Source organism: Mustela nivalis (assembly GCF_964662115.1).
Source record: "Mustela nivalis genome assembly, chromosome: 3".
Classification (NCBI taxonomy): domain Eukaryota; kingdom Metazoa; phylum Chordata; class Mammalia; order Carnivora; family Mustelidae; genus Mustela; species Mustela nivalis.
The window spans coordinates 169,111,686-169,136,491 of NC_139022.1; the positions used below are offsets into that span (position 1 = coordinate 169,111,686).

Consider the following 24,806-nt stretch of genomic DNA (forward strand, 5'->3'; position numbering starts at 1 on the left):
AACCCATGTGTGCCTGCCATTGACCATGGGCACACCTGCGGACCTGAGTGGAATTGACCACACCTGCTAAAATGCTGTGAGCTCTGCAGTCAATGTAGGTGCAAGAAAGGATTCATCCTGGCTCCCGGAAAGTGTCTCTAACCCCTGGAATGTCCTGCCTGGTGGGCCGGTCTATTTACCTAGGGGCCTTGGGCCACAACAGACAGTCCATGTCAACAGTGCCACTCTTGGTGGAGGCTCTGAGCCATGTGGTATCTGGATTTCTGGAGGGGTAGGAGACAAAACGGAGCCATGCTAGCAGTCAATCTTGTGTATGTGACTGAGCTCAAATGAAAACGCTGAACACCAAAGCTCAGTTGGTGTCCCCTGTTGGGCAGACTCTACATATGTGACATAAAACGATGTCACACATCGTTGTCAGGAGAAGTCTGTGCTTTCCACAGCTGGATGCTTGACCCAGGAACCTTTCTGCACCCTGCTCCACGCACCTCTTCCCTGGCTGGTTTTAATCTGTTCTTTCACAGTACAAACCGCAACTTGGGCTATCACACCTTTTCTGAGTTCTAGGAGTCCTTCATGCAAATTCTTGAACCTGAGAGTGATGTTGGGTCCCCCCAAACATGCAGCTGGTCAGGAATGAGGGTGGTCCTGGGGACTCCGCCTGGGTAACCCTTGCTGGCACCCTGTGCGGACGGGAGCATGACGTGAATGGGGGCACGTCCATCTGCATGCAGCCTCTATGGCAGCTTCCAAACCTCAGACTGTCTGTGGGAAGCCTTACCATCTTGCTTTTCACGAGTTCTTCAATTGCACTCACGAGCTCGGCTGCACTCGGAGTTTCGGAGCTGGTGGGGCGGACTAATAACCGAGAAGAGGCCTACGGAAGAAGCGAAGAGAAAGAGAAGGGGGGGGGGTGCCTCATGTTAGTAGCTGCACGGACAGCAAATTCTCCTGCAAGCTCAATCTCTTTTTCAAAGTAATTCCAGACAAAAAGACCACAAGTTTGTCTTTGTTTGCAATTTATTTAAAGTCATCCTTTTAAATTTACAATATTCTGACACGAAATACTAAATAAAACCTGTCTGGGATACATGTGGAAAGCAGACAAAGTCTGTTTTTCATCCTTGGTCATGTAACATCAGAATGCTTTTCAGAGAGGTGACTGGGTGTGGGAGGTTGCTAACTTTAACTTTTGCAACTGCCAGCTAGGAGAGTGGCTAAGCAGGGAAAAATACAGAATCTGATCAATGTAAGAATGAAAGGCTGGGGGTCTAACGAGTGATCCTTTAATAATCAGGAAACCAAACAGGATAGTAAAAAATGGCTCTCCTGTGTTTATGGGCTCAACAGAAAGAAACAAGAAAGAAAAGGAAAGGAACCGGGGGTGCACTGACCAGACAGGGAAGAGGGGGGACAAGCTCACCATTTTCTGTGCCATCCATTTCCCCAATGATTAGTGCAGAGTACAGAAGATCTGTGGCCTCACAAGCTATGAGATGCCATTTACGGCTAGAATCAGGGTGTACAGGGGTTGACAGGTAAGGAATTTGAGGGAGGGGCTGCTGAGTTCAAGTTTCAGTAATTAGCAAACACAGTGTGTTTGCAGATTACTTGTGCCATTGATTAACTGGAAACTAGAAGAGGGGCATAATATGAACCTTGCTTCATATTAAGGACAGCAGAGATGCATGCGACACACGGCTAGCTGTCCTAACGATGCAGTTCTCACAGGAGACAGATACGGATTTATACATTCACAACGAGGCTTTTACATGTGTGGATCCAGATATGTGATTTGCAAAACAAATGTTGGTTTGGTCTAATGAAATCTGGAGTATGGGGTGAAGAAAACAAGAAAAAAATTCAAATGGAGAGGTAAGGAAACTGAGCCAAAACAGACACAGAACACAAATCAACGTAATGCTGCAGTGAAAGTTTACAAAAAGAGAAAACAGAACAAAACAAAATATTAGTCACAAGATAATAAACTCTCTGGGACTATCACTACAGATTTTTATAAATGAAGAACTGCTACTGATTATACCCAATGAGGTAACACAATAACCAATAAATGATTTCAACGCACTGAAGTATACAGTGTAATACAGTCCTGAAATGGAGAAAAATACTCTTACTGGGGGAGTAAGTCAACCAGGCCCCACATCTCACTTCAGCTAATCATCCAGATTTACGAAAATTTCAGTTTCCTGCTTTTCAAGGAAGGTACAGCTTGGGATGCCACAAAACAGTTTAGGAGTTGTCTGAGAAAGGACACATTCCCCTTTCCTGGCAAGTCTGCTCTGCGCAGGGGCTGAGGCCCTCTGTTACCTCACCTCAGCTCCCAGAGCGGCTGGCCTGCACCCACATGTCCCCAAACTCCAGTCTCCAACCCAAGCCACGTCCTGCAGCCAAGCCCCGCAGTGCTCTGACTGTGCACCCAGTGCCACCACGGGGGAGGAGGCGGGTTCCCAGGAGCTGGGAGGTGGCCACCCACGTTAAGACTAAGGTGTGGGTTGCCTCAGCCTCACAGCTGCCTATCATTGGGCCGGGCCAGAGTCATAAAACACGGGTAATCCAGCAAGTGACCGTGTTAGCACTGAGGAAGGAGTCAGGGAAGGAAAAAGAATGGGCAAAAATGATGAAAACACTGTTTTACTCAGAAAGCTTAGTTACTGCCCCCCGACCAAAACCCAAGGCCTTTAGTCATCTAGTCATCTAGTGATGACTTCATAGCATGGTTTTCAACACCTGGGCCAGAATGCAAGAGAATGTGCAAGCCAGTTACCAGGTTTCTTTGGGACAATTCAGCGCTCTGCAACGGGGATGTGCAAAATAGTTTTAGATCAGGTAAGAACTAAACAAACAAAAACCCAAGCCTGGTTTTGAAGCCTCCACATGCACCCAAAGAGGAGATTTACGGTTTTGAACTGATCCCTACACCTTGACACCTATCCCCACATCCCAGCTGATCCGAAACGCTAACATCAGGCATGCTGGACAGAGGGACTAGATAGCAGTAGTATCCCATTGGAAACAATGCTCGTGTGCAAAAACACCCTGAAGGGAGAGCAGGATGGCCTAACGTTCACGTAGGGATGCCGTCACCAAGACTGCGCGTGACTTCTCGGACTCCTCTCTCAGGGACCCCGGGTGGCGCAGTAAACGGAAAATACAGTTACTTTCAAAGTAACAGTTACTAAAGCATTATTAAAAATGCTTTTAAGTACCCACGTGAGAAACTACACGTCGGCCTACTGCCTGGTCTAAATCGGCTTTGTTCTTCATACTTTTGGGGAGAAATGCACATTTTCCAGGTGCTTGTTCACAGCCCCAGAGCTGCCAGCTGCAGCCACGAGGCTAGGGTGCAGTGACACGGGCCCCTCACCTTGTCGTCCTGCGAATCCGGCTGGAGTAGGCTATGCTGCTGGATGGCCATGGGCGGTGGGAGCGGCACAGCATCGGCCCCCTCCTCCCCTTCTTCTTCTCCGCAGCTCTGCATGCCCGACGATGAAGACTTGGAGAGCGTGCCACTGCTCAGGCCCTCATTCCGGCCTCTCTGAAATCAAACCAACATTTGCTCATTATATTCTAGGCCCAACTGTAAAGGTCAGCTCACAGAAATGAACCCTAAAAGGGTTAACTGGGAAAGTACAGCCAGGACAGCAACGGAGATCCCAAATCAAACGCAAACTCTTTCCACCCTGACAGTAACTGCTCATGCCCTTCCTGCAAGCCAACTACCTCGCCTGCCGACTTGGATAATGGAAGGGCCGCCGCATGTGTCTTCTGAAGGGGCCTGCCAACATTACCCATTAGGCTTTGAACACCTCTCATCTTCAACCCACCTTACCCCCCACCCCAGATCAGTTTAAAACTCTGAACCATTAGTAACTTTCATGTCAGTTCAGTTCCTTTGGTCTACTTTCATTTTTGGTAAATTGCTAGAATAAAATTCACTGGAATTCAAATGGCATAAGGAATAATATAACTAAATGCATTGGGAGAATCTGAATTTAGTCTCACCTCAATTTTCCTCTGTTTTCATCTTAGAAAAATTGTCTGTTTTATTTCTACTAAGAGGACACAGATGTAGACAACAGACAGATGAGAACATAATAAACCATATACTCTAGTGAAAACCCAGGGCAAAACAGGCCCAGGAAAAAAGCAGTAGAAAACGCATGTCTCCAAAAAAAATTAAAGGACACATATCTTATCCACTCTGGTTTTTTCTTTTTGAGGGAGCTCGGCAGGCGGGGCTGGGGGGGATCTCAGTTAAAAACTCTAAGGGTCCCTCACTGACACCGCCAGCCGGACAGAACCAGCCTGGGGATCATGAAGGGATTGTGTTCCTTCAGTATGTTTAAAGCTCTCCACCCCAAACAAAAAGGAAATTAAAAAAATTCCTGGCTGACCGATAGACATTCATCTGTAATGACATGGAAATAATCCAGTGGTTAGCGAACTAAATTCACTGGGTGTTCTCTACTGAGGACAGATGTGAAGTATGACTCTGGGGGAGGAGGGAGGCGCACACGCTCCTCCTGGCCTTCCATGTCTGAAGTGGGTGCTGCCCCACACAGTGCTGCCCCTGCGGTTTAGGGGCTGCTCAGACCTTCTGCAGCACCCAAGGGCGCCTCCTGGCTTGTCTGTGGTGGGTGGACAGAAGGACCACGCAGCAGTGTCCCCTTCCTCCTGGAGCAGGCCTGGGGGAGCCCATACCTGGGAGGGGGTAGGCTCACGGTCCTCTTGAGTTCTTTCTCAGAAGCCACCAGGGGCCCGACCATGTTAGGGCGGAGCTGCTACCGGGACAGCTTGTCCCCACCGAATCCAAGTTTGCCACCAAGGGATTTAAGGAGCAGCCAGTCCCAGGGGCCCAGTGAGACACAACCCTTCCTACGACTTCCCGAGCAACCCCAGGGGGTGGCCCTGCCCAGTGAGCGGGTTCAAGCCCGGCCGGGCTCTGACCTCTTCCACGGTCTCGTCCTGCGGGGTGGCCGCGCTGTCGTCCGAGTCCTTCTGCGAGCCGGCGTCGGCGCTCTTGCGGACCTCCCTGCTCTTCTTGTGCTTATGCGCGAGCTTCTTCACGTGCCCGTCGGCCTTGCCGCTGCTCAGCCGCCGCACCGGGCTCGTCAGCCACTTGCGCAGCGTGTTTCCCGGCCGTTTGGGGCCCGGGGAGCTCTGGGCCCCCATCATGTGGGGCTGGAGAGAAGCCACGGACGCCGGCGGGCTGGCATCGTTACTGGAGACGGACAACGAGTCTGAAGGACAAGAGAGACATGGCAGGTTTGACAGAACCGCCCTCCAGGAAACCCTCCCGCCGTCCTGGCGGCGCCCTCTTGCCGACCCGCTGTCGCAGTGGAGCCCGGCGCGGCGCGCAGGACACGCGGCCGCCTCCGCTGTGGCCGCCCACTTCCCTGCGGGGCGGACGCCACGCTCACACACACACGCCTTTCAAAGTGTCCCAAACATGAGTCGCTCCCAGTGACACTCTTCTCAAGATGCACCGTTCCCTCCCCACACCCCAAGTCACCAATGCTGAACACCAGTGTCCTTGTCACACAGACTGAATATGTCATCACTTAAGACATCACAGGGGTCAGAAGACAGAATTTTAAAATTATTTTCATCCACTTTCTTGATAAACAAAAGCTACAAAAGAGGACTTTAAAGGAAATTAAAAACGAATTGTGACAGATGAATGTATAGTCTGAACACAAGAACAACTCCGTAAGCCAGCGTGTGTGCGCACGCACCCAGATCAGGATGGATTTGACCCCGTCAGACTTTGGGACAAATGACACCCATCTGGAAAGCTGCGTCACGGCAAAGTCAGCGACTGTGGAAGGGATAAGGCCTGGCTGGCTTGGGGGAGACCCAGCCTGTGGCCAGACTCTGGAAATATGCTGGTGGTGGGGGGGGTGTCTTTGCCCTCAGCCTTTCAGTGACTTTGCATGGACGTAAATGTCAGCAGCAATGAACAAAAACAATAACACATTTTTAAAAGAAATGTGAGGGGAAGCCGTCCTCAAATAACCAGAATGCTTTACAGAAAATATATCCAAACAAATCTTTTTACTGGATCTCAAAATCTAGTCAACCCTGAAGTGCTGATTCTTTAGGAGAAAGGAAAAAAAAAGAAAAGCTTAGGAAACTGTGGTGCTCACCAAATCCATGTAGTTATGAGGTTTTACTTTATAAATAGAAACCTGGTGACCTTGGACACTGCCTGGCCCTCTCCTGAGCACTTGACTCTAGGGTGTCACTACAGTGGAATGGAATAAAACACTTTACACTTCAAGAAATGGAATGAGATCATCGCTATGCTTGTTATTTTCTTAAATCTTTTGAGGCCTTAAAAATATTAAAATTAATCTTTGAGAAGATCCTATCCTACAGACCCCTGTGTTCCCTTTATCCACGTCTGTGGCACCGGAGACCATCGTTACAAAGCAGGAGCGCTAATCCCCCCAATCCTGTGATTATATGTAGGAGAGTCAACAGCAGTTTCCCACTTATGCTCCAGACACCAGAATGAGACGGCAGATCCAGGTCTCACTGCTGTCCCATGCCTGCCCTGGGCGAAGCCTTGCGTGGGTAGAGGGTACAATCTTCCATAAACAGATGACACATTTCAAGCAGGATCACTCATTCTTAAAAATCTACATTTTCTCAGAACCAGACTTTGGTTTCAAGACCAGTCAATACAGATGTAGCATTTTGTTAAAGAGTAAAAATCTTTTTTTTTTTTTTCATCTGTGTGTATATATACACATATGAATGTGTGTACATATACCCACTCGTTTCTTTAACTTTATTTTAAAATGAGAGTCCCTGCCAGCCTTCCAGGTCACTCCCCTTTTCCTTAGGTACTGTCTGGAGAGGAAAAAGAGCATGAAACCATTAAGGTGGCAACATGCACACTGTGAGGACTTCCTAGAAACCTCCTCAGGTGCGGATTTAGGATGAAGGGCAAACAGGGAAACAGTGCCTCAGGAACTCTTGTGGAGGGACAAGAAAGACAAAAAGAAGGGGAAGGTCTGGGTAATCTATGTACCAAATGATAACTAACTGAAGTGTTTTAAGTTCCAGCTCTCAGCAAGAATCTGTGCTAGCCACAGCAGGTGACGTTTCTCAGCCATTTACTGTGCTGGGATCCAGAGCCAAGCCCTTACCTGCCACTGAACACAGAGGAATAAAACCTTCCTTCACCCATGGTGTCCACCATATAGTGCTTTCTAGGACCACATAACTATTAGGCCAGAATATGACACACAATGTAAGCGAGTACAAATCCTGAGGGAAGCTGAGAAGAAGGGGAACCGAGTGGAAGGATCACAGAAGGTTTCATGACAAGGGAGCACGGAAGCGGCCTTCGAACGAGCTAGGCTCGAGTAACTCACGTAGGCAGATCACGAGAACGGCAGTTCCACGAAGGCAGGGGCCTCGTCGGCTGTTATGTGAGGTATTCCCCAGGCCTGCCACGGTGCCTGGCATACAGTAGGCACCTACTACGTATCAAACAGAAACATCAGAAATCCCAGCCTCAAGATGTAGAGGAAGCTGAATCATCACCCAGATTTGAAGGACAATCATGTCTTTGATGTATATTTGTCCCGCTGGATAATGACACCGAACAAAGGGCTGTGGAGGTGGCACACAGCTGGACACACCCTGGGCTGGCCAACCTCTGATGAGCTGCGCCTTGGGTGAGCCAAGGAGGCAGGAAAGAGACTGAGGCCCACTTACTGCAATACGACCGAATCAATGCCGGGTCTTCACTTTCCTAAGCAGAATCCTTGCCCATGACGAGTAACAGGGAGCATGACCTGAGCCCACGTAAGAACCTCACCTGCGTTCCATGCCCAGAAGTGAGAACTGGAGGGAATGTGGCATGAGGGCAGTGAGCACACCACGTGAATCTTAGGAGGATTCCTAGATGCCCACTGGAATTCTGACAGGCTCTGTCCACCAAAGCCACAGGGCCACCAGGAAGTGGACGAGAGCATGGTGGGTGGGAACGCAGGACAGTCCCCTGAAGCATAAGGACCTCTCCTCCGGTCACCAGACCCAGCAGGCCTCAGGAGGCCTCAGGAACGCTTTGTGCAACCCGACTGGCCTAAAAAGGATCACTCCCAGGACATTCTAGCCTTGCTCAGAGAGGAGCTGACGGTTGGTTGTAAGAATGGCTCAGAAAGAACAACAGGAGATAGCATTTTCTAGCTTCTCTCTGTCGGCTCAGCTGCACTGGGTTTGGTTCTTTGCAGTGGAAGTAGGTTCAAAACAGAGTTCCTCTTTATCTGGCAGGTCAGGGAAGATAAACATGGCCGTGGCCTGGATGTACCCTCCCAGACCCAGGAAAGAGAAAGAGCTGCCCAAGGCCAAAGTTCACCTGTGATGAATGCAGTTCTGAAGGGGAGAGCAGTTCTCTTCCTGAGGTGCTGTTTATCAAACCACTTAATGATACTGTTTCACTTTACTGGAATATTCAGACCTTAGAAAAATCTAGGAGTAATTACAAACTAAGAAGAAAACTGTATTGAATTTTAAGTGCATTGTTTTAGTTGTTGTTTTTAAGTAATCTGAGTACCCACGAGGGGCCTGAATTCACAACCCAGAGGTCAAGAGTCACACGCTCTACTGACTGGGCCAGTCTGCCTCCCCTACACAATGTCGTTGAGTTTTACATTTTACTTCGGAAAACAATGTCATTTCAGGAGTGTGTAAAGGTAGAGGGAAATTGTCTTCATCTGTCTCTAGGATTAGCAGATACTTTGTCTAGTGCAGGTCTGACATGTCGGTCCTAATTCTGGTGATTAGCAATAAAAAAAATGACCAAAACCAAAAGCAAAATAGATGAATTCCTTCTCTGTCCACTTCAGTCTTTAATAGTAATTAATGCTCAATTCTTCACTGGTTTGATACTCTTTGAGAAAAACAACAAATTGTTGTTTTATAATACACAAACTTCTTTGCCCAAACCAATGGATGCTAACAGCCCATTTTATGGTCTTCACTGGATTGCAATACAATGCGTAAATCAGAAATTTAAAAACTTAAAAATTATTTAAACCTAGTATACTCATTAATAGAATGAAATAAAGAGCTGCTTTTTTTTTTTTTTAAGTGAAGAAGAGACTTTAACCACTAGACCAACTGCTCTGCTGCAAATCTGAAATTAAACATGTCCTAATGGTACCTAGTGGAATTAAGGTCTCTAAAGCTATTGGGCACCAGGTAAGGGTAAGTCACAAAACAAACACAGAGCTTAAAAGTCTCCTTGGGAAGACCTTAAATTACTTGTCTGCACATAGGTGACTTTCCCAGGGGAGTTCCTGGTGTCTGTGATATGCAGAGTCGTAAGTGTCCTGCCCAGGTATAAGCACTGTGTGGCCAGGCCCCCTTTCTCCAAAAGTCCACCTGCTCTAGATTAGAGCGAGGACGGCTCAGGCCAGTGACACAAGTCATCCGCAGGTGGAGGCCCTATGGCCCCAGCTCTGCATAAGCATCTTCTGCCGGTACTTTCCCAGCTGGGTACCTGTCAAGACAGGAAGCCAACTGTGACTTCAGACTCCAGGCTTCATGTGGGTGGGCGCTGGGTCTGGTGTGTTTACAACTATGTGCCCAGCTGCCGGCAGGATGTCTAGCACATCCTTGGCGATGAGTAAGTTAAGTATATGCTGAATAAATGACAAATGGTTGGGAGAGCAAGGCGACTGCCGGTTATGGGCTAGCTCCCCGACTAAGTATATTGCCTGATAACTTAAGCTGACCGCAATGAATGGTCATGTCCTGACTTGGTGGCATATATCCTCCTCAGCTGTAAGGGGAGCTCCAAGTAACATCTAGTCTTGGCCAAGTTCACGAGTCTGTAAATCACTTACTCACAAGACGGTTACTTCAGAGTGGACTGAGGCTATTCTCGTAACGCTCTGCTCTATGTGATGCTTCCTCACAAGGTAGAGAGGCTGCTGTCCTGGTGGGGGGCAGGGGACTGAAAGAGGGTTCAGGAGTGAACCGACCTGAGAAATAGAATGGAAACTCATTTGTCACTCAGAGAAACTGTGTCTGTTCCTGTTTCCACCTTCATTGGTGTCTCTTGCCTTCCCCTCAACTCCTAACTTCTTGGAATAGAAAAAGACCCAACGCTCAGTACTGCTGCTTTCTCACCCCATCCCCGGCCTTCCCAGCCCCCAGAATGGCTCCAGTCACATCGTGTCTGGTTTGGGGATGTCGTTCCTCTTTTTAGGGAAACTCCACCAATTCAAAGGTCAGAGGGAGGATCAATTATGTGACAGAAGGAATTCTAGACTCGTCAAAGGGTCTCATTCCAAGTCTGGCTCTCCTACTCAACAGCCATGACCCCAGGCCAACATTCTGGCATCTGGATTTCCTCATCTCACGGGGCTATCATAGGATTGTATGAAATAATGGGGTGAATGAGCTTTACAAACTGTAAAGTGCTATTTACAAAGGTAGGATGCTAGAGGTGACTTTCTCCAAGACTCCTCAGTACTACACAACTTCCTGCTACACTGTATTTATGGTCCTATGAGCACCCAGAAAACGGGGACTCAATGTAATCATCTTGGTAATCACAAGCCTCATGTGGTGACCAGGACATCCTCAAAATCATTTTGAGATGAAGGATTTATGAAGGCGCCCAGGTGGGTTACTTCATTTTCTTCCCATTTGTTTTTAAAAACAAACCTGTATGAAGAAGAAAAAGCAGTGTATGAAGAAGAAAAAGCAGTGTAAGGAGAGGCTATCAGCCCATCGCAGTCTTTTAAAAAAGGCCCTTGATTGTGTACATGAGAAAACCATTTGTGGCCTGCCTAAAGCCTAAGAGAGGAAATCAATTCAGGTTTATCCCCTTATTTTGAGGGGGAAACCAAGCCCACATAGACGGCTTCTTTGCTAAGGTCAGAGTTCACAGAGCGTGCACACTAGATTTCTTACAAAAAGGGAAGAAGCTCAAGAAAGGAGGGAAGGCAGGAGTGCAGGAAGGAGTTGCCCCCGTGAGCGCACAGAACACCGAGACCGGGGGAAGATGAATCGCCTTCTCGTTTCAGGCACTAACTCTGGGACATCTGTGATTAATAAAGCACTTTTTTTTAATGTAAGGAGAAAAGGAGAAAGGATCATGTCCTGCTCGCTGCAGAGTAAGGAGTTTCACATTTCATTTAGGCCGTGTCCCTACTCGACAACGGCAGGACGTCTCAGGATGTTTATAATCCCACAGTGCTGAGCGCGCCCGGGTACAGAACGAAGAACTTCAGCCCCTGGAGTGGAAAACATTCCAACGACACCCCAGCATCCCCTTGCGGCACTCCTGCTGCCTTTCTTCCTTCTCTGTCCCCACGGCACGTGGCTCTAAGAAGGCAGGGGTGTGCTGTCTGTGTCCCCCCCACCCCGTCTCTGCAGAGTTTAAGCCTGCTTTACCCTCAGACAAGTCCTCTCCGGATGCATATTCATTCAAACCCCACGGGGCCCGAGCCTAGTCCTGTCCCGCCAGGTCTTGGGCTGGGTACCATTCAAGTCCTTCAGTTTTCTGAGGGTGGAGTGACAGTGAGTCCTCCCCAGGCTGCTGGGAGGACAGGAACAAGCACGGTCTTTGTAAAATCACGGTCTGACACACACAGGAGGCAGGACCCCCACCTGTGCACACAAACAGAACTTGCAGAAGGAGGCAAGTGGGGGTAAGGGAGGCACCCCGGGGCCAGGCACGGGAGGAAGGGACAGCTGGGACAGTGAAGGCCTCACCTCTCCAGGTGGCCGGGGCCGCAGCCCCTCACCGCACGCGGCCCATATGCAGAGACATGCGTCCCTCACCCCACATAATGTCCTCCAAACACACGCACATGGGACTGGCGCTGACAGACGTCTAATGACGCATGGCCCCCACACAGATGTGTACCCTCAATCTTGGCAGACTCTCCAATAACCAGTTATTGAAATATCTCACATTTCAAATTCTCCTGCACTGAGTGTCCCATAACAACTGTAGCTCATTTCGAAGGAAGATATTCCCATCTTTCTGTCCACTGCACGTGCTTGAGAATCCCTGTCCGGTGGACAAGGCCATGTGAGGTCTTGATCCAGCCTCTAACCAGAATCAGCCCAGCTCGGAGCTCAGCGCCCTCCCAGGGCAAACTGCTAACTTCTGATTCTAGTGATAAGGACGTGAAGCCATGTTTACTTAGTAGCTATTGCTAGAGACAGATTATGTGCTAAAGGAAGATAAGCCAAGGACACTTTGGGGTAGCTGCACCTCATATCTAAAAATAATCCCCTCAGACTGTTTCTGACCAGACTGGGCAGCGTTTAATCAGGTGCATTTGGTCTTCGTCAGGTTCTCAAACCTCTTGTCAAGAATTCAATGCAGCAAATCACAGTTTAAATTAGGAAATTGTTGTACCATACCAGGAAGGTCACAATGTATGGAAAATCAGATCTAAAATTTATTTGATCAAGGAGCAAAGAAAAAGTTACTTGCTTATGGTTGCTGACTGGGTGGTTCAAATATTCCAGAGCGAAATTTTCACAATAAATGATGTCATCTCTATACTTATCAAACTGGCTTTTAATTCCCTGATTTTTGGAATCAAGGTAATAGCTTTTTGGAATGGGGGGATAAAAAGGTCATAATGTACTAGAAATCCTCTTGAAGATCATAAAAAGTGAGCTAATGAGTAAATTACTCCCCCAGATGCGTTTCTAGGGATCGCATCCTCTCTTTGTGTCACACAGTGACTACAATGACCTCCACAGGTGAAGCGTGTTAATTTACGACAATGAGACTCGAGAGAGACGAGTCTGGGGTGTTATTGGGGGGAGCTTCACATAACGAAGGGGAAACTGACTGGCCCCAGGATACGGTTATACTTCTGGTGGTTCGGTATACTGGAGCAAGTATTTTTGTATTTCCAAACTTAAGTCTATATTCTATTTGTAAGTATCTGAAAATTTCTCTTGATTGACTTCTTTTTCATTCTAGTTACCTCACTCTTAATTGTGTTTCACTCATCTCGTGTGTGATTCAGCAGCAGTAATGACACCTCAGGGGCTGAGACGTACCCCGGGCACCCCGCCTCAGTCAGTTACCTGCTGCCCTCCACCCGCCATGGTCCGGTGTCCTGCATTTCCCGGGCTTCACTCTGGCTTGAAACTGTCACACAAATTCACGTTAACACAGGAAATAATCATTTTTAAAAAGTTAGAAGCTTTTAGAAGCTGTGCAGAGGTACCAAGCAGCATGAGAGTTTGCAGAATGATGATGAGTGAAAAAAGTGGCAAGAACATTAGAAGCAAATTTGCAAGGGGAGTCCTTAATGCTACAATGTGGGCTCTGTATTTGCTTTCAAAGATGAGGTAAACACAGAAAACATGAAGAGAAAGATTAAATTCCCGAGTTGTTTGTTTTTTGCTTTTTTAAAATAATCCCTAGATTCACCCAGAGGTCCGGCATAGCACTGTAATGAAGAACACATGGTCTTGGCTGCCTGAGAAAATGTACATCTATGACCAGCACATTCGCCATTTCCTGTGCAGCCGCTGTCCACGAATTGACACTAGTGTTCACTAGCAGCCCACCTCAGGGGACCCCTGAATGGAAGGACACAATGTAATCCTGGCATCAGTTCATACACTGCCGACCCAACTAGAAACAACTGGCCTGGAAGAGAAACAATCTCTCCAACCTTTCTCTTGGTGGAGGTTGAAAGAGATGGATAGTGGGGACAGAAAGCATAGTGTCCCTTTCCTGGGCTTAGGGAGTCACACCATGAAAACTGAGTGGCTTCTCACCACCACAGAGCACGTGGAACATGAGAGACACAAGGTTTGTAACCTCTATCTAACCAGACAGACATGCAAATGGAAGTTGCACGTGCAAGTTTTGCTCTTTTGACTCTTAGAGAAATCTCAAAGTGCTCTTTCTGAAAACCCTTAAAAGATTACACAATCACTTGAAAATGTGGCTGTTTCAACAAATGCAGAACTGCAAGCATCATTTTCCCTTGAATTCATTCTTGGGAGGGGAATGCTAACCTGTCAGAACTTCTAGTCAGGAAAAGCATCTCATCTTAAAGATCTTTCTCCACGTGAATTTCAACAGTTGAATTTCCAATAAGGAAACCTGAAGAAATTCAGTAAAAATGAAAGCAGATGGCATAATCCTTTGCTTGGCTAATCAGATCAACATACTGCCAAAGGGGAAATTTGAAAACACCTCAGAAATGCAATCATAGGAGTCATTTTTGATAGTGGAGAACACAAAGGCTGGATTAGTCTGGATCAGTGTTAGGAATTTAACACAAATCTAGTGAATGGCGTTATCCGTGCCCTGAACAAAAAAGGCTCTGGCTCATTGGCTGGATGAGGAATTCTCTAGGGACAAGTAGATCTGTGGCTGGTGACAGTTCATCCCCAGGCTGCTGGCTTCTAGGAAGAGGTGAGCTAGGCAGCCGTCCTAGCTTGAGACCAGGACACTGGCAGGAGGCAGCGTAGTGATGGTAAAGGTGGAATGCTATGGTGTGCCTTGCTGGTCCGACTCCCCCCTGCTTCCAGGGTGGTGGCGGAGAACCGGGCACATGTGGACTGACGGCTCACCTGATGCAGACATCCACACATGGAAAACCAGACTGTTACAAAACTCAACCACAGTGTCAGAGAGTTCTTGTCTTCGTTTTCAAGCCCACTTTTATATTGGGGCATATTTCTTCGTGAACCTCCTCTGCCTGGGACAAACACTGGCTTTGCTGGAAGAAAGCTTCTAGCCCATATTCCTGTTTTCTCTGGATAACAGGGACATTTTCTTTGCCTCTTATGCAAGTTAGCCCTGGAAATATATGTTTCTGAGAGATGAACAGCAGGCTTTCCTGCAACCAAAAGCCTAAAGTGTCACAAAGGGAAAAGAAATCCCCAAGGATCTATCTTGCCAGTGATGACAGGGTATTTGGGCTCATTCCTGACTTTTACACAAGGACAAAAGCAGATGTTTAAAGATATCCTTGCTGGGTGGAAGAAAAGACAGTTATTTGAAAAACTGCATAAAAGCGAGACTGGAAACACACACACAAATCCTGCAAGCTGCAGACATTTATGTCTACCAGAGTTTTCTGACACCCTCTGGCCTGTCCCCACACTCCTGATGTATGAGCTACGTGGCTCTCCAGCACACATCGGCTGGGAAATAGAATGAAATGTGGTGTAGCCTCGGCGCTCACTTGGAAAGTTCTCCAGCCACTGAGTGGCCCCACTGCCCATACTGGCCCCCACCATGCAGCTCCATGTGAAGTCCTGGGCACAGAGGGGCCTCCGACCCCTCCCCAGGTTCTACTGCTCTCTCCACACCAGTGAAGAGAAGCTGTAAAGCTCCAGGCCAGGCTGCTCCCGTGGAGGGTCTGCAGGAGAGGGCCCTGCACGTGGTGCATGTACAGCTGCCCAGCACCACCACGGGGTCCATCAGTGACATCCTGGGGCATGCTGCCCTCGGCCCTGGTCTGCTGACAGCTCAGCAGCAGGAAAACTTCTGAATGCTCCTCTATCTGTTTGGCTTTTTCAGAAGCTGAGAACCTCTGTGTTCCCCAAAAGTCAAATGGCTGTTCTTTCCACAAGCTTACTTAAGATGAATACCACTTACACAAAGAAAGATTATTACAAACACAAATACCGTGTGTTTACTAGATTACTTAGTATTTAGTGTAGTATTTAGGGATAATGAGGTTTTTCTCTGAGATAAAATAATGGGTTCTTGATTCTTAATTTCTTCATTTGGGAAGCTATTCCCAGGGCAATACAGCATTTATTACTGCCCTGAACAGATAATCATCATTTAAGGGAATAGAAAGTTAATTTGGGGGGAAATAAACAATTCTGTGATGCTCACATACATTCCCTTCGTCTGATTCTGCCTTTCAGAGGTTCAAAGACTGCTAAAAACATGAATGTTTATCCTGTGGGCATAACCGTTCCTGAAATTCAACACAAAGTGTTAGCAGTGAAAAGACCTACCCTTATTTGAAGGAAGCTTACTTGTTCTGTATTCTTCATGATGAAGGTTAGTGTTTTTGGTTAATGTCTGATTAGTTATTGGTAAAAAAAAAAATATGAAATAAACCAGCCTACCTTCTTACAGAAGAAACCGAAGATTTTCTTAGGGGGCAATTTGTAGATTTTCTTTTTTTTTTTTCTTTTTTAAAGATTTATTTATCTATTTGACAGAGAGAGATTACGAGTAGGCAGAGAGGCAGGCAGAGAGAGAGAGGAGGAAGCAGGCTCCCCGCTGAGCAGAGAGCCCGATATGGGACTCGATCCCAGGACCCTGAGATCATGACCTGAGCCGAAGGCAGCGGCCTAACCCACTGAGCCACCCAGGCGCCCTGTAGATTTTCTTAAAGTTGAAAATGTCTCTAAATGAAGCGGGAGGTACACAAAGATACTCCCATGCAAAATGGTTTAAAAGAACATTCTGTAGTTAGTGGTTTAAACTACATGACTGATTTGTGTCAGGCGCTAATAGAGTTCTCCTCATTCATACACAAATCTATTATTTTTAATTAAGACTGGATCCAGAATGCCATATTTCAAAAGCCCTTTTCCTACACTCTAGAAAATGAATTGCCTAAGAACATACCCAACCAAAATATGCTATAAACCACGCAGACTTATGTTTTCATAGAGCCACATAACTCATTTCATAACTGTATACTGAATTTTACATAGAATTAAGAAGAAAAAAAAAACCCACCCAGCCTTGGAATGTTCTGCAGTGAGCTTGCCAAGCAGTATCACTCTTCACGTCCTCTACGCAGCAGGTTAGCTGAAGCCCCGGCCTCTAGGGGCACGGAGTATTAGTTCGGAAAGAGTTACAGCCGTGGAGAATGAGGAAATGGATGGCTTCCCCCCCAAACCACAAAGCAAATATCTAGTACATTATATTTTAGGGTCCCTGGTCATTTGGTTCAAAAAAAGAATAAAGAAAACAAAAAGCCCTAACCAGTTAGGAATCTCTTTCACAATTATATTTTAGTAATATGTCTACCAAAGGCAAAATGCTGCTCTAACTTAAAGCTAAGCACTTGAGAACTGGGATTAAAATGTTAACTACAGTGGAAGAGGCCAAAAGCCCAAGGTGTGTGGGTAGCAGTCCCGTTGTTCCCACCCACTACCAAGCACACAAAGGGTTTAGGGGCTGCAATCCCAAACTTTAATCTGATTTTAGGATACCCCACCCCACCACTGCGCTACAAGAACTGAATGGCACTGAATTTTAGTTTTTACATGACCAGTCTGTAATTTCTTGAAAACTGCCCACTCTCGTCCTCGGATGTTACATAGCAAAACAATGACAAAAGTAAAAAAACACAAAGAAACGAGGGTCAGGGCGACTCCACTTGGAGCTGTTCACGGACCCAGCACTGGAGGCGAACCCTCCTCAGGAGAAGCCCCGGAGCCCAGGATGGGCCGCTTTCTAAGGATGCCCACGCCTCCCCGGCCTGCTCTGAGGGAGGGGCAAGCACAGGGAGAGAAGGAGGGAAGGAAGGGGGGAGGCCTGGAGTTATTCCAGGAGGGAACAAAAGCCAGCGTGGAGACAAAGGGAATGAAAAGAACGCCTCTGCTATGAACGCCAATCAATGGCACAAATCCTGTCCTTGGTGTTAATTAGCGGCCCGTGTGACAGAATGGCGCAGCCACAGACCGGGAGGAGGCAAGGGTAGGAAGAGAGCAGCCGGCCTCCGCGTGGGGCGCAGAGGCCGGCGGGGGCGGGCGCCGCGTGCCGGCTTTCTCCTAGCTGCAGAGAGACAAAGGGAGAGTGTTCAGTGTTTAGCTCCGCGTCCCAACAGGCACATTCCCTCCTTGTTATTAAAGCCTCCCTCCCTCTGGTGTGCTTCTGGGCCACAGGGCCACTGTGGACCAGACCCCTGCGACTTCAAGAGATGGAGGCGGGAGGGGGTGGTCTTCGGGTTCCGGACTCTGTCCCTGCACAGAACAACTCTGGTCCTATCCTGCTGCCAGGTGTAGGTCTGTTTTCGGGACGGTGTGACTTGTTCTTTATTTTAACAAGAAGTAACAAGAGAAACCTTACTCAGCGATGCGTTTGAGAAAATGGACAATGGATATGACAGAGGAGGTTTCTTAGAGTTGAGTTTTCAAAGTAGGAGTAAAATATGCAACATTTCACGTGGAAAAAGACTAGAATAAAACAAAACTGTGTCCTAACGTTATCTGCCAATGTTTTCTTTCTCTCTGCTGCCCCTTCTGTAAATTGTCATTTTTTTTTTTCCTATTCCCATAGAGTGTCAGAGAAACTGTATGTTTTGGGCTCGTATTTGTACGGTCGGATATGAGGGCTGTCAGAACTGACTGGGAGCATCTGGGCTGTGGCTCCTCCCCCGGTGCCCCCAGCCCATCCTCCAAGGCGGGAAGAGGAAATGGGGGAAGTCTCCACGGACTAATTTCCAGGCTCATTACCCCCACACTCCCAGACAGCCTACCCTGGGTTTATGGACTTGCTTGCTGACCATGAGGCCAGCTTTGAGCACCTGGAGGAAATTCTTCTGAATAAAAACCCATAAATTTGTGTTCATCCTGAAGTCGGGCTAAAGAAATATGCTTAGAAAGAGCACATACCAAAGACAGATCATAGCTAAGAGCAGGGCTCTGCTCCTTGTCGAGAGAAGAGGAAGAATGCCAGAACCAGGAAAGGTCATTTTGATTGAAGGCTTCTAACCTGGGGCTTCAAGGGAACTTCTCAGTCTATTTTTCTTATTAACTGCAAAATGTTAATACTTCAAAATTTCATGTTCACCCTCCATAAGGCAAATAATTTTATGTTTCTTTGCATTCTGGCTGGAAATACATAGAAATCCGGTGTGCTCACACTGTTTTGATTTTTGTTCCCTGAAACTAACACCAGAAGCTCCGAGAGACAATTAAATACGTGTTTGATCAGTGAAAAGTGAGAAAACAAAGTTATTTTTAAAATTGCAGGTATTTTAATCTCACGAAGAAAAAAGAGCCTTTAATGTAGTTTTTAGAGAACACAACCATAGCAGCAGCAAGCAGGTGTGTGTGTGTGTGCGTGGGCGTGTGCATACATATGTAAGGTGAGGAGAGCACAGTTGAGTGTGATGCACAAGGATTTAGCTGAGGTCACACCAGCAGGGGTCGGGGAGGACAGGAACACTGGTGGCGGGACTTCTACAGTAAACTATTCCCATTGTATTGTCGTGCATATCCTGTCTTAAACTCTGACTCACTTAAAAATACTTAAAGAGCAAAAAAAAAAGAGACTTGAGATAGAATTTAGTTTGCACAGTAACTTGTGTGAAAGGGCTTTCATAGCTCAAACAATAGAGTGCTGTGCTAAGCACTTTGGTGGTTTTCCTTTCCTCACAGGAAATGGGGTGTCCTGTGCACGGGCCCCCCTGCTGAGCCACAGGCAGGGCTGCGAGCCCACGTGCACACTTTCAGAACAGGTGCACACTGTACGTTCCCTGCATTAAGTCTTTCAAATGTTTCCCTTTAATTTATAAAAACAAAAGCTGCACTGGTGAGAATCCACATTCTTCAAAAGAGAAACAGGATTTGAAGTAGTTTCGAGGAGAATGATAAGGCACACAGTTCCCTCTGTGTGTCCATCTGTTTAACGTTAAGGAGGATCACTCATTGTTCTTTTCCGTAGGAGAATATGTACAGCACTGGGATAGATTCCATGTGTCCTACAAAAGGGTATACTTATGAGCATAAATTCAACAGTTCCTCTATCTTATCAGTGTAACTGGGCTCTCCCACTGGAACTGTCTTAAAAGATAATTTATAGTTCTATAAAACTCGAGTTCTTTTCCTAACAAATGCTTTGCAGTATAACTCTCCAGGTTTATGGCTGTGTAAGTTATTGGTAATGGCAAGGTCTGCACATGAAATGGGCTTTCATGAAGATTATTCCAAGCAAGACTAATTCACATTTGAAGGAGAATGCTTCAATGACTATGTCTGAAAGCAGAAAAACAGCCCTTTCCCCAGGGTGCTTCAATAAATGAACCCCTAGATTGCTTGGGGGCTCTAAAGGACAGCTTCACGGGCTTTCTAAGGTTTGTGGGCTATTTTAACGTATTTCGGGGTTTATTTTTTGGGTATTACTCAAAAGCATTTTTTCTTTTTCAATCTGATTTATGTCTATTTCTGCATAATCAATTTTAATAAGTAGAATCAGAATGTATTAACATATCACTCTGATATAACACGGCATTCTGAAAATTGTCTTGGAATTGCTATGAAGGTTTGGGAAGAGATGGACTGTTCCATTTTGCTTTCTCTCATCTGTTCTTAACTGTGAAGAGATTGGATTTTTTCTTCCCATTTGAACCAACAAATTCAATATTCAAAATTCGAGAAGACATGAATTTCCTTCCGAATTTGGGATAGCTTAAAAATTTTGTGGTGACAGCATGGATAACATCACTTGGACTTCCCATTATAGTCTCAGAACTGCCAGAACAAAACTCTGTCTAGGGGAAATGAAAATGTTACTCGCTCCAGTATTTAAAAAGTTAAATAATGTCCCTTCAGAAGAATTTCTAAGGAACTAATAAAATAACGCTAGGAATCATAGTCTCTCTATAAAAAGAATACTCTGTCTTTTTAAAATCCATTATCTCTTGGCAAAATTGCTCATTAAAATATTTTGGTCTCAGCTTTTGGTGGTGCTTAGGCTACACTGCGGGGAGGCCCCTACTTTTACTCCCATTATGCAGACAAAGAAGTGAGGTTCAGAGACACAAGGTAATTTTCTTAAGACCCAGAGCTATCCAGTGCCTCAGATTTTAAATGAGACTTTTGAGGTTACCAACTGTTTCCTCTCCTTTACAAACACTCTTCTTTCCATCACTGAAGAGAACTCATGCATCATGTCTGTCCACCCACGCAGTGCGCAGAGCGCAGAGCATGCGGTGTTACTACGGACCCGCCCGGCCTGGCCACCGCCACAGAGGAAGGCCGTTCTCAAACAACATAACAAACACAAATGGGGTAAAAGTTAGGCTCGGTGACTTAGAAATGTCTTGATAGCTTTGCCAACCAAAAATACACAGAATATTTATAAAAAATAATGTGTGAACCAACAAATTCAATATTCACGCAGCCAACACTTATCTCTTCCAGGGCCCACTAAGCAGGTAATTTTCTTGTCTTCTTCTGGTATTTCATGAACAAGCAAGTAAACAGTGTCGCTTCCCTCAGATGCTAAACGCACACTTTTTGCTGTTTTCCACCAACAGCAACAGCGGGTCCCTCCGCCTCATCCCTTCTCCCTTGAGCTCACAGTAAACTGGAAATCTCCAGAAGGTCTCACCAGGTCCCCGGGGGGGTCCCCCAGATGCCCACTTCTGAGGCACCAGTGTGGGTCATGGCCGGTCAGATAGTGGGGGCAAAGCTCTCGAGGGCACCAGGCCAGGCCCGAAATCCCGGCCGAAGCCAGCCTGGCCTGCAAGGCAGAGACGGCCTCGTGGGAGACTCGTTTTAATGGCTGCACCCCCTGGACAGATGTGGAAAGTGGCTATTGGAGAGCCAGCCTGCTCCGGAGCACCACTGGGCAGTTCTGTGGAGACCCGCAGACCTCGTTCCTCCCCTCACTTCATTCTTCTGTATCCTCTTGCCTTTTCCTCAGCGTTGGAACTTACTGACTTCTCAAATGACCTTTGCAGGAACCACGTTTTCTTGCCTTAAGCCTGACTGTGTGTGTAAAGCCAGAGCCTGGCACACACACGCCCTTGAACACATGCGGGGGGCCGCGGGAAGCACACTTCTCCACTATCTCATTATAGGGCCGCAGTTCCTCGGAGAAGGAACCAGAGAATCTACACATGGATGCGGGACAGTGCCTCCCCCCAACTAAACCTGGAACAGACAAGAGACCAACTGACATCGTAAGACGACGACGTGTGGCACAGATCACATTAGGCTGTTTACATGCCGTTTACGAGAAAGAGAGCATAATCAAAAGCAGTCCCCTGATATTAGAATGCCTCAGAGCCCAGCTGTCAGTCAACACGACTGCTTCTTGACCCACTCCGAGAGCCCCCCACCGAACAGCCCCCCGCACCCCCGGCCCAGGCAGGCAGCAGCACATTTCAGCATGGGCCGCTTGTTTGAAAGCATGCAGCAGCAGCGCCGGCAGCCCCTGGGGGACCCGGGCGGAGGGCGAGCAGGCTGGAGGGGGCACGGGCGGGGCGCGGGGGTACCTAGGTCGAGGATCCAGTACTTGCAGGTGCCGGGCGGCCCGCCGCTGCGGTAGGCAGAGCTGACGGCGGAGAGCGAGTCCAGCGCCTCGACGGGCTTGATTCCGTTGGGCATGGTGGGCGCTGAGCGGGCAGCAGGCGGCAGGCTCGGAGCTGCCACCCTGTCCGTCCCCGCAGGCAGCCAGAGTCACCCCCGCTGCGGCCGAGGTGGGCCCTCAGAAGCCGGCGCAGCGAGCCGGGGCGGGGAGCGTGCGGCCCACGGGCCAGGCCATGCTCGGCGGGCGCAGCTCCCAGGGCGGCCGCCCCTCTGCCTGGCTTCTGAGCACTGCTTTACAGTGGGGTTTCACATGTGGGACTATCCAGACGCGCCGGATTACAGTCTACCACAGTGCCTCTAATTGGAGCTCAAGGAAATTCTGCGGGTGCGCTGGGAGCCAGCTGTCTCTCGTCTCCTGCGCGAGCCAGAGCGGCGATTTCCTGACGCTGAAATGTGGAGTGACGGCCGCCCTCCCCACGCGGGCCCTCCGACTCGGGCTTTGTGCACGTTTGGACGGAGGGCTTCTCTGAGGCACAGAACAAACAGTGCCTCCTGATGTGACTTGATAACAGAAAGAAACGCAATGCAATTCGGTCCCTAGCCAACTGGTGACATCACTGTGCTAAAATGCCTCTCCTTGCTTATTAGAAACACATCTTCCTTCCTCCGCACAAGCAGCGGCCAGCCCAGTGAAAGTAAGCATCTTTACTTGTGATTCGTAAAGACGTTTTTAGGAAACCATCTTAAAAGCTCATTTTGGTCCTTTTTGGAAACTTGAGTATTTTCTTTAGCCTGCATCAATCAGGTCTTACTATTTCCTTGAGAGTTGCCCTGGGGTCCCTCCCTTGTCTCACCCAGCACGATGGCTTTGTGGGTGACAGTTCACTGTTTAACAGTCATGAAGTCAGACTTTGCAACTTCAGGGTTCAGGGGAAGTGTATGCACTCTCCTGTGTATCATGAATTCAAGGAGCGCACAGAGTGCTCTCCAAACTGTACTGTGATGGCCCATCTCCTGCTTTGAGGCAGGCACCTAGAATATTCTTCCCACATCTCAAACTGTAATGTGCCCCTCAGTTACTTAAACATTTCCTGAGGGGGTGTTACTTGTTGAAGCTTGTATGTAACAAAATCACACCCCGCCTTCCTGAGTTATTAATAATTCTTCTATCTCTATTTACCCTAATTGCATCAATGATGTTGTTGTTTTATTGTTTGCTAAGAGAAAATGTTCCTCTTTAGTTCCTTAAGAGTTAAACTTGTGTTCTCCCTCCCCCACTGCCCACATTAGTTGCGAAGTAAATTTGGAAAACTCTCAGAGTAAAAAAATGTGAAAATAGCATAGACTTCTAGTTTCTCAGTTTAATACAATACACAACTACAAAAAAAAAAAAAAAGAATAAATTCAAGGCACCCAAAGAAAGCTGTCTTGAGTGCTTGTTAACACCTCTCCAAAACAAACTGCCACAAAGTAGGATTTGTGTCATATTCTTCTCAAAAGACCAAAAGCAAAGCCCAAGGTTGTTTTTCCCCATGATAGATCCAGATGGCGTACTCATGCCAGGACCAAGCAAAAGGCAGAACTCTGCACAGAGCACTTTTTATGAAAGAAAACTCTATTACTGAATAAATAACCTTCTTTCTTATTGGGGAAAAAAAAAGCAGTAAAAATTATGTCCTAAAGGAAATCGAGTTAATTGACATTCTAAGGTTTCATTTACTACAGTCTTTATTAAATATTTCACTTTGTCTCTTTCCAAAAACACAGGCTGCCAAGCAAGGGCTATTAATTTAAAAAAAAGAGCTGTCAAGGGAAATTAATTACTTTATGGGTAATATATGTTCTCTGCTACAGAGGAAGGGAATGATCCTTAAAAACAAATACAATTTTGGCTAAGATACATGTAACATTTCCCCAGTGATTGTCTTCTTCAAAGGCTGAGCTCAGGTCTGCGAGAGAAACACAACACAGAGGGGTGAGGGAATCAAGAAGGAAGCCTTCGCATTCCCTCCTTCCTTCTGTCCGTGGAAGTGCGAGCTTATCACAGAGTGTTTAGTAGGTAACATGTCCCTTTATAAAGTATGTAAAGATAAACTGTATTAAAGGCACTGCGTGACTCCTACCTGTAAGGAGTGATCATCGAACCCACTGGACGGACAGGCAAGGAAGCAATTGAGAAGTCAGTGTCGGTAAATGCAAGGTGTCAAGGCAAAGGGGGAGAAGACCCAAACCGTGGGGCAAAAGCTTCCCAGAAGTAGGTTCTGAACTCTAAGACTGACTTTTACGTTGGCGGTAGACTGGAATTGGCTCTAAGAGTCTGCACCAAGTTTAGGCCAGAAAGACCCAGGGTGGCCTTGGCAGCCTACAGACAGAAAAACTTGGTGAGGACCGTGGCCGTGGGTGGAGAACGGGAAGGGGAAGGCAGGAAAGACAAAGGCTGGGACCTCAGTTTCCTGGGAGCTGCTATGAAAGGGGTGAGGATGTGCTGCAACCAGCAAGGAAATCGGAAGCGACAGAGAAGTTGGAGA

The 24,806-nt window shown here is 47.3% G+C and overlaps 1 protein-coding gene across 6 annotated transcripts in view; it reads right to left on the reverse strand.

The window, feature by feature from the left end:
* TRIO (trio Rho guanine nucleotide exchange factor) overlaps positions 1-24,806 on the reverse strand; it is a 337,805-nt gene that overhangs the window by 35,546 nt on the left and 277,453 nt on the right. For 5 of the 6 annotated variants that reach the window (XR_014310227.1, XM_082725152.1, XM_082725151.1 and 2 more), the window contains exons 35-37: positions 4,969-5,261; positions 3,386-3,556; positions 782-877 (exon numbers count right to left, since the gene is read on the reverse strand). Coding sequence is in view for 5 of the 6 variants with exons in the window: in XM_082725152.1 (XP_082581278.1) it covers positions 782-877; positions 3,386-3,556; positions 4,969-5,261 (560 nt within the window). In the remaining variant the exon portion in view is untranslated. Of the gene's footprint in view, positions 1-781; positions 878-1,770; positions 1,924-3,385; positions 3,557-4,968; positions 5,262-24,806 lie in introns of those variants that run through there. The other variant, XM_082725154.1, reaches the window with a different exon arrangement.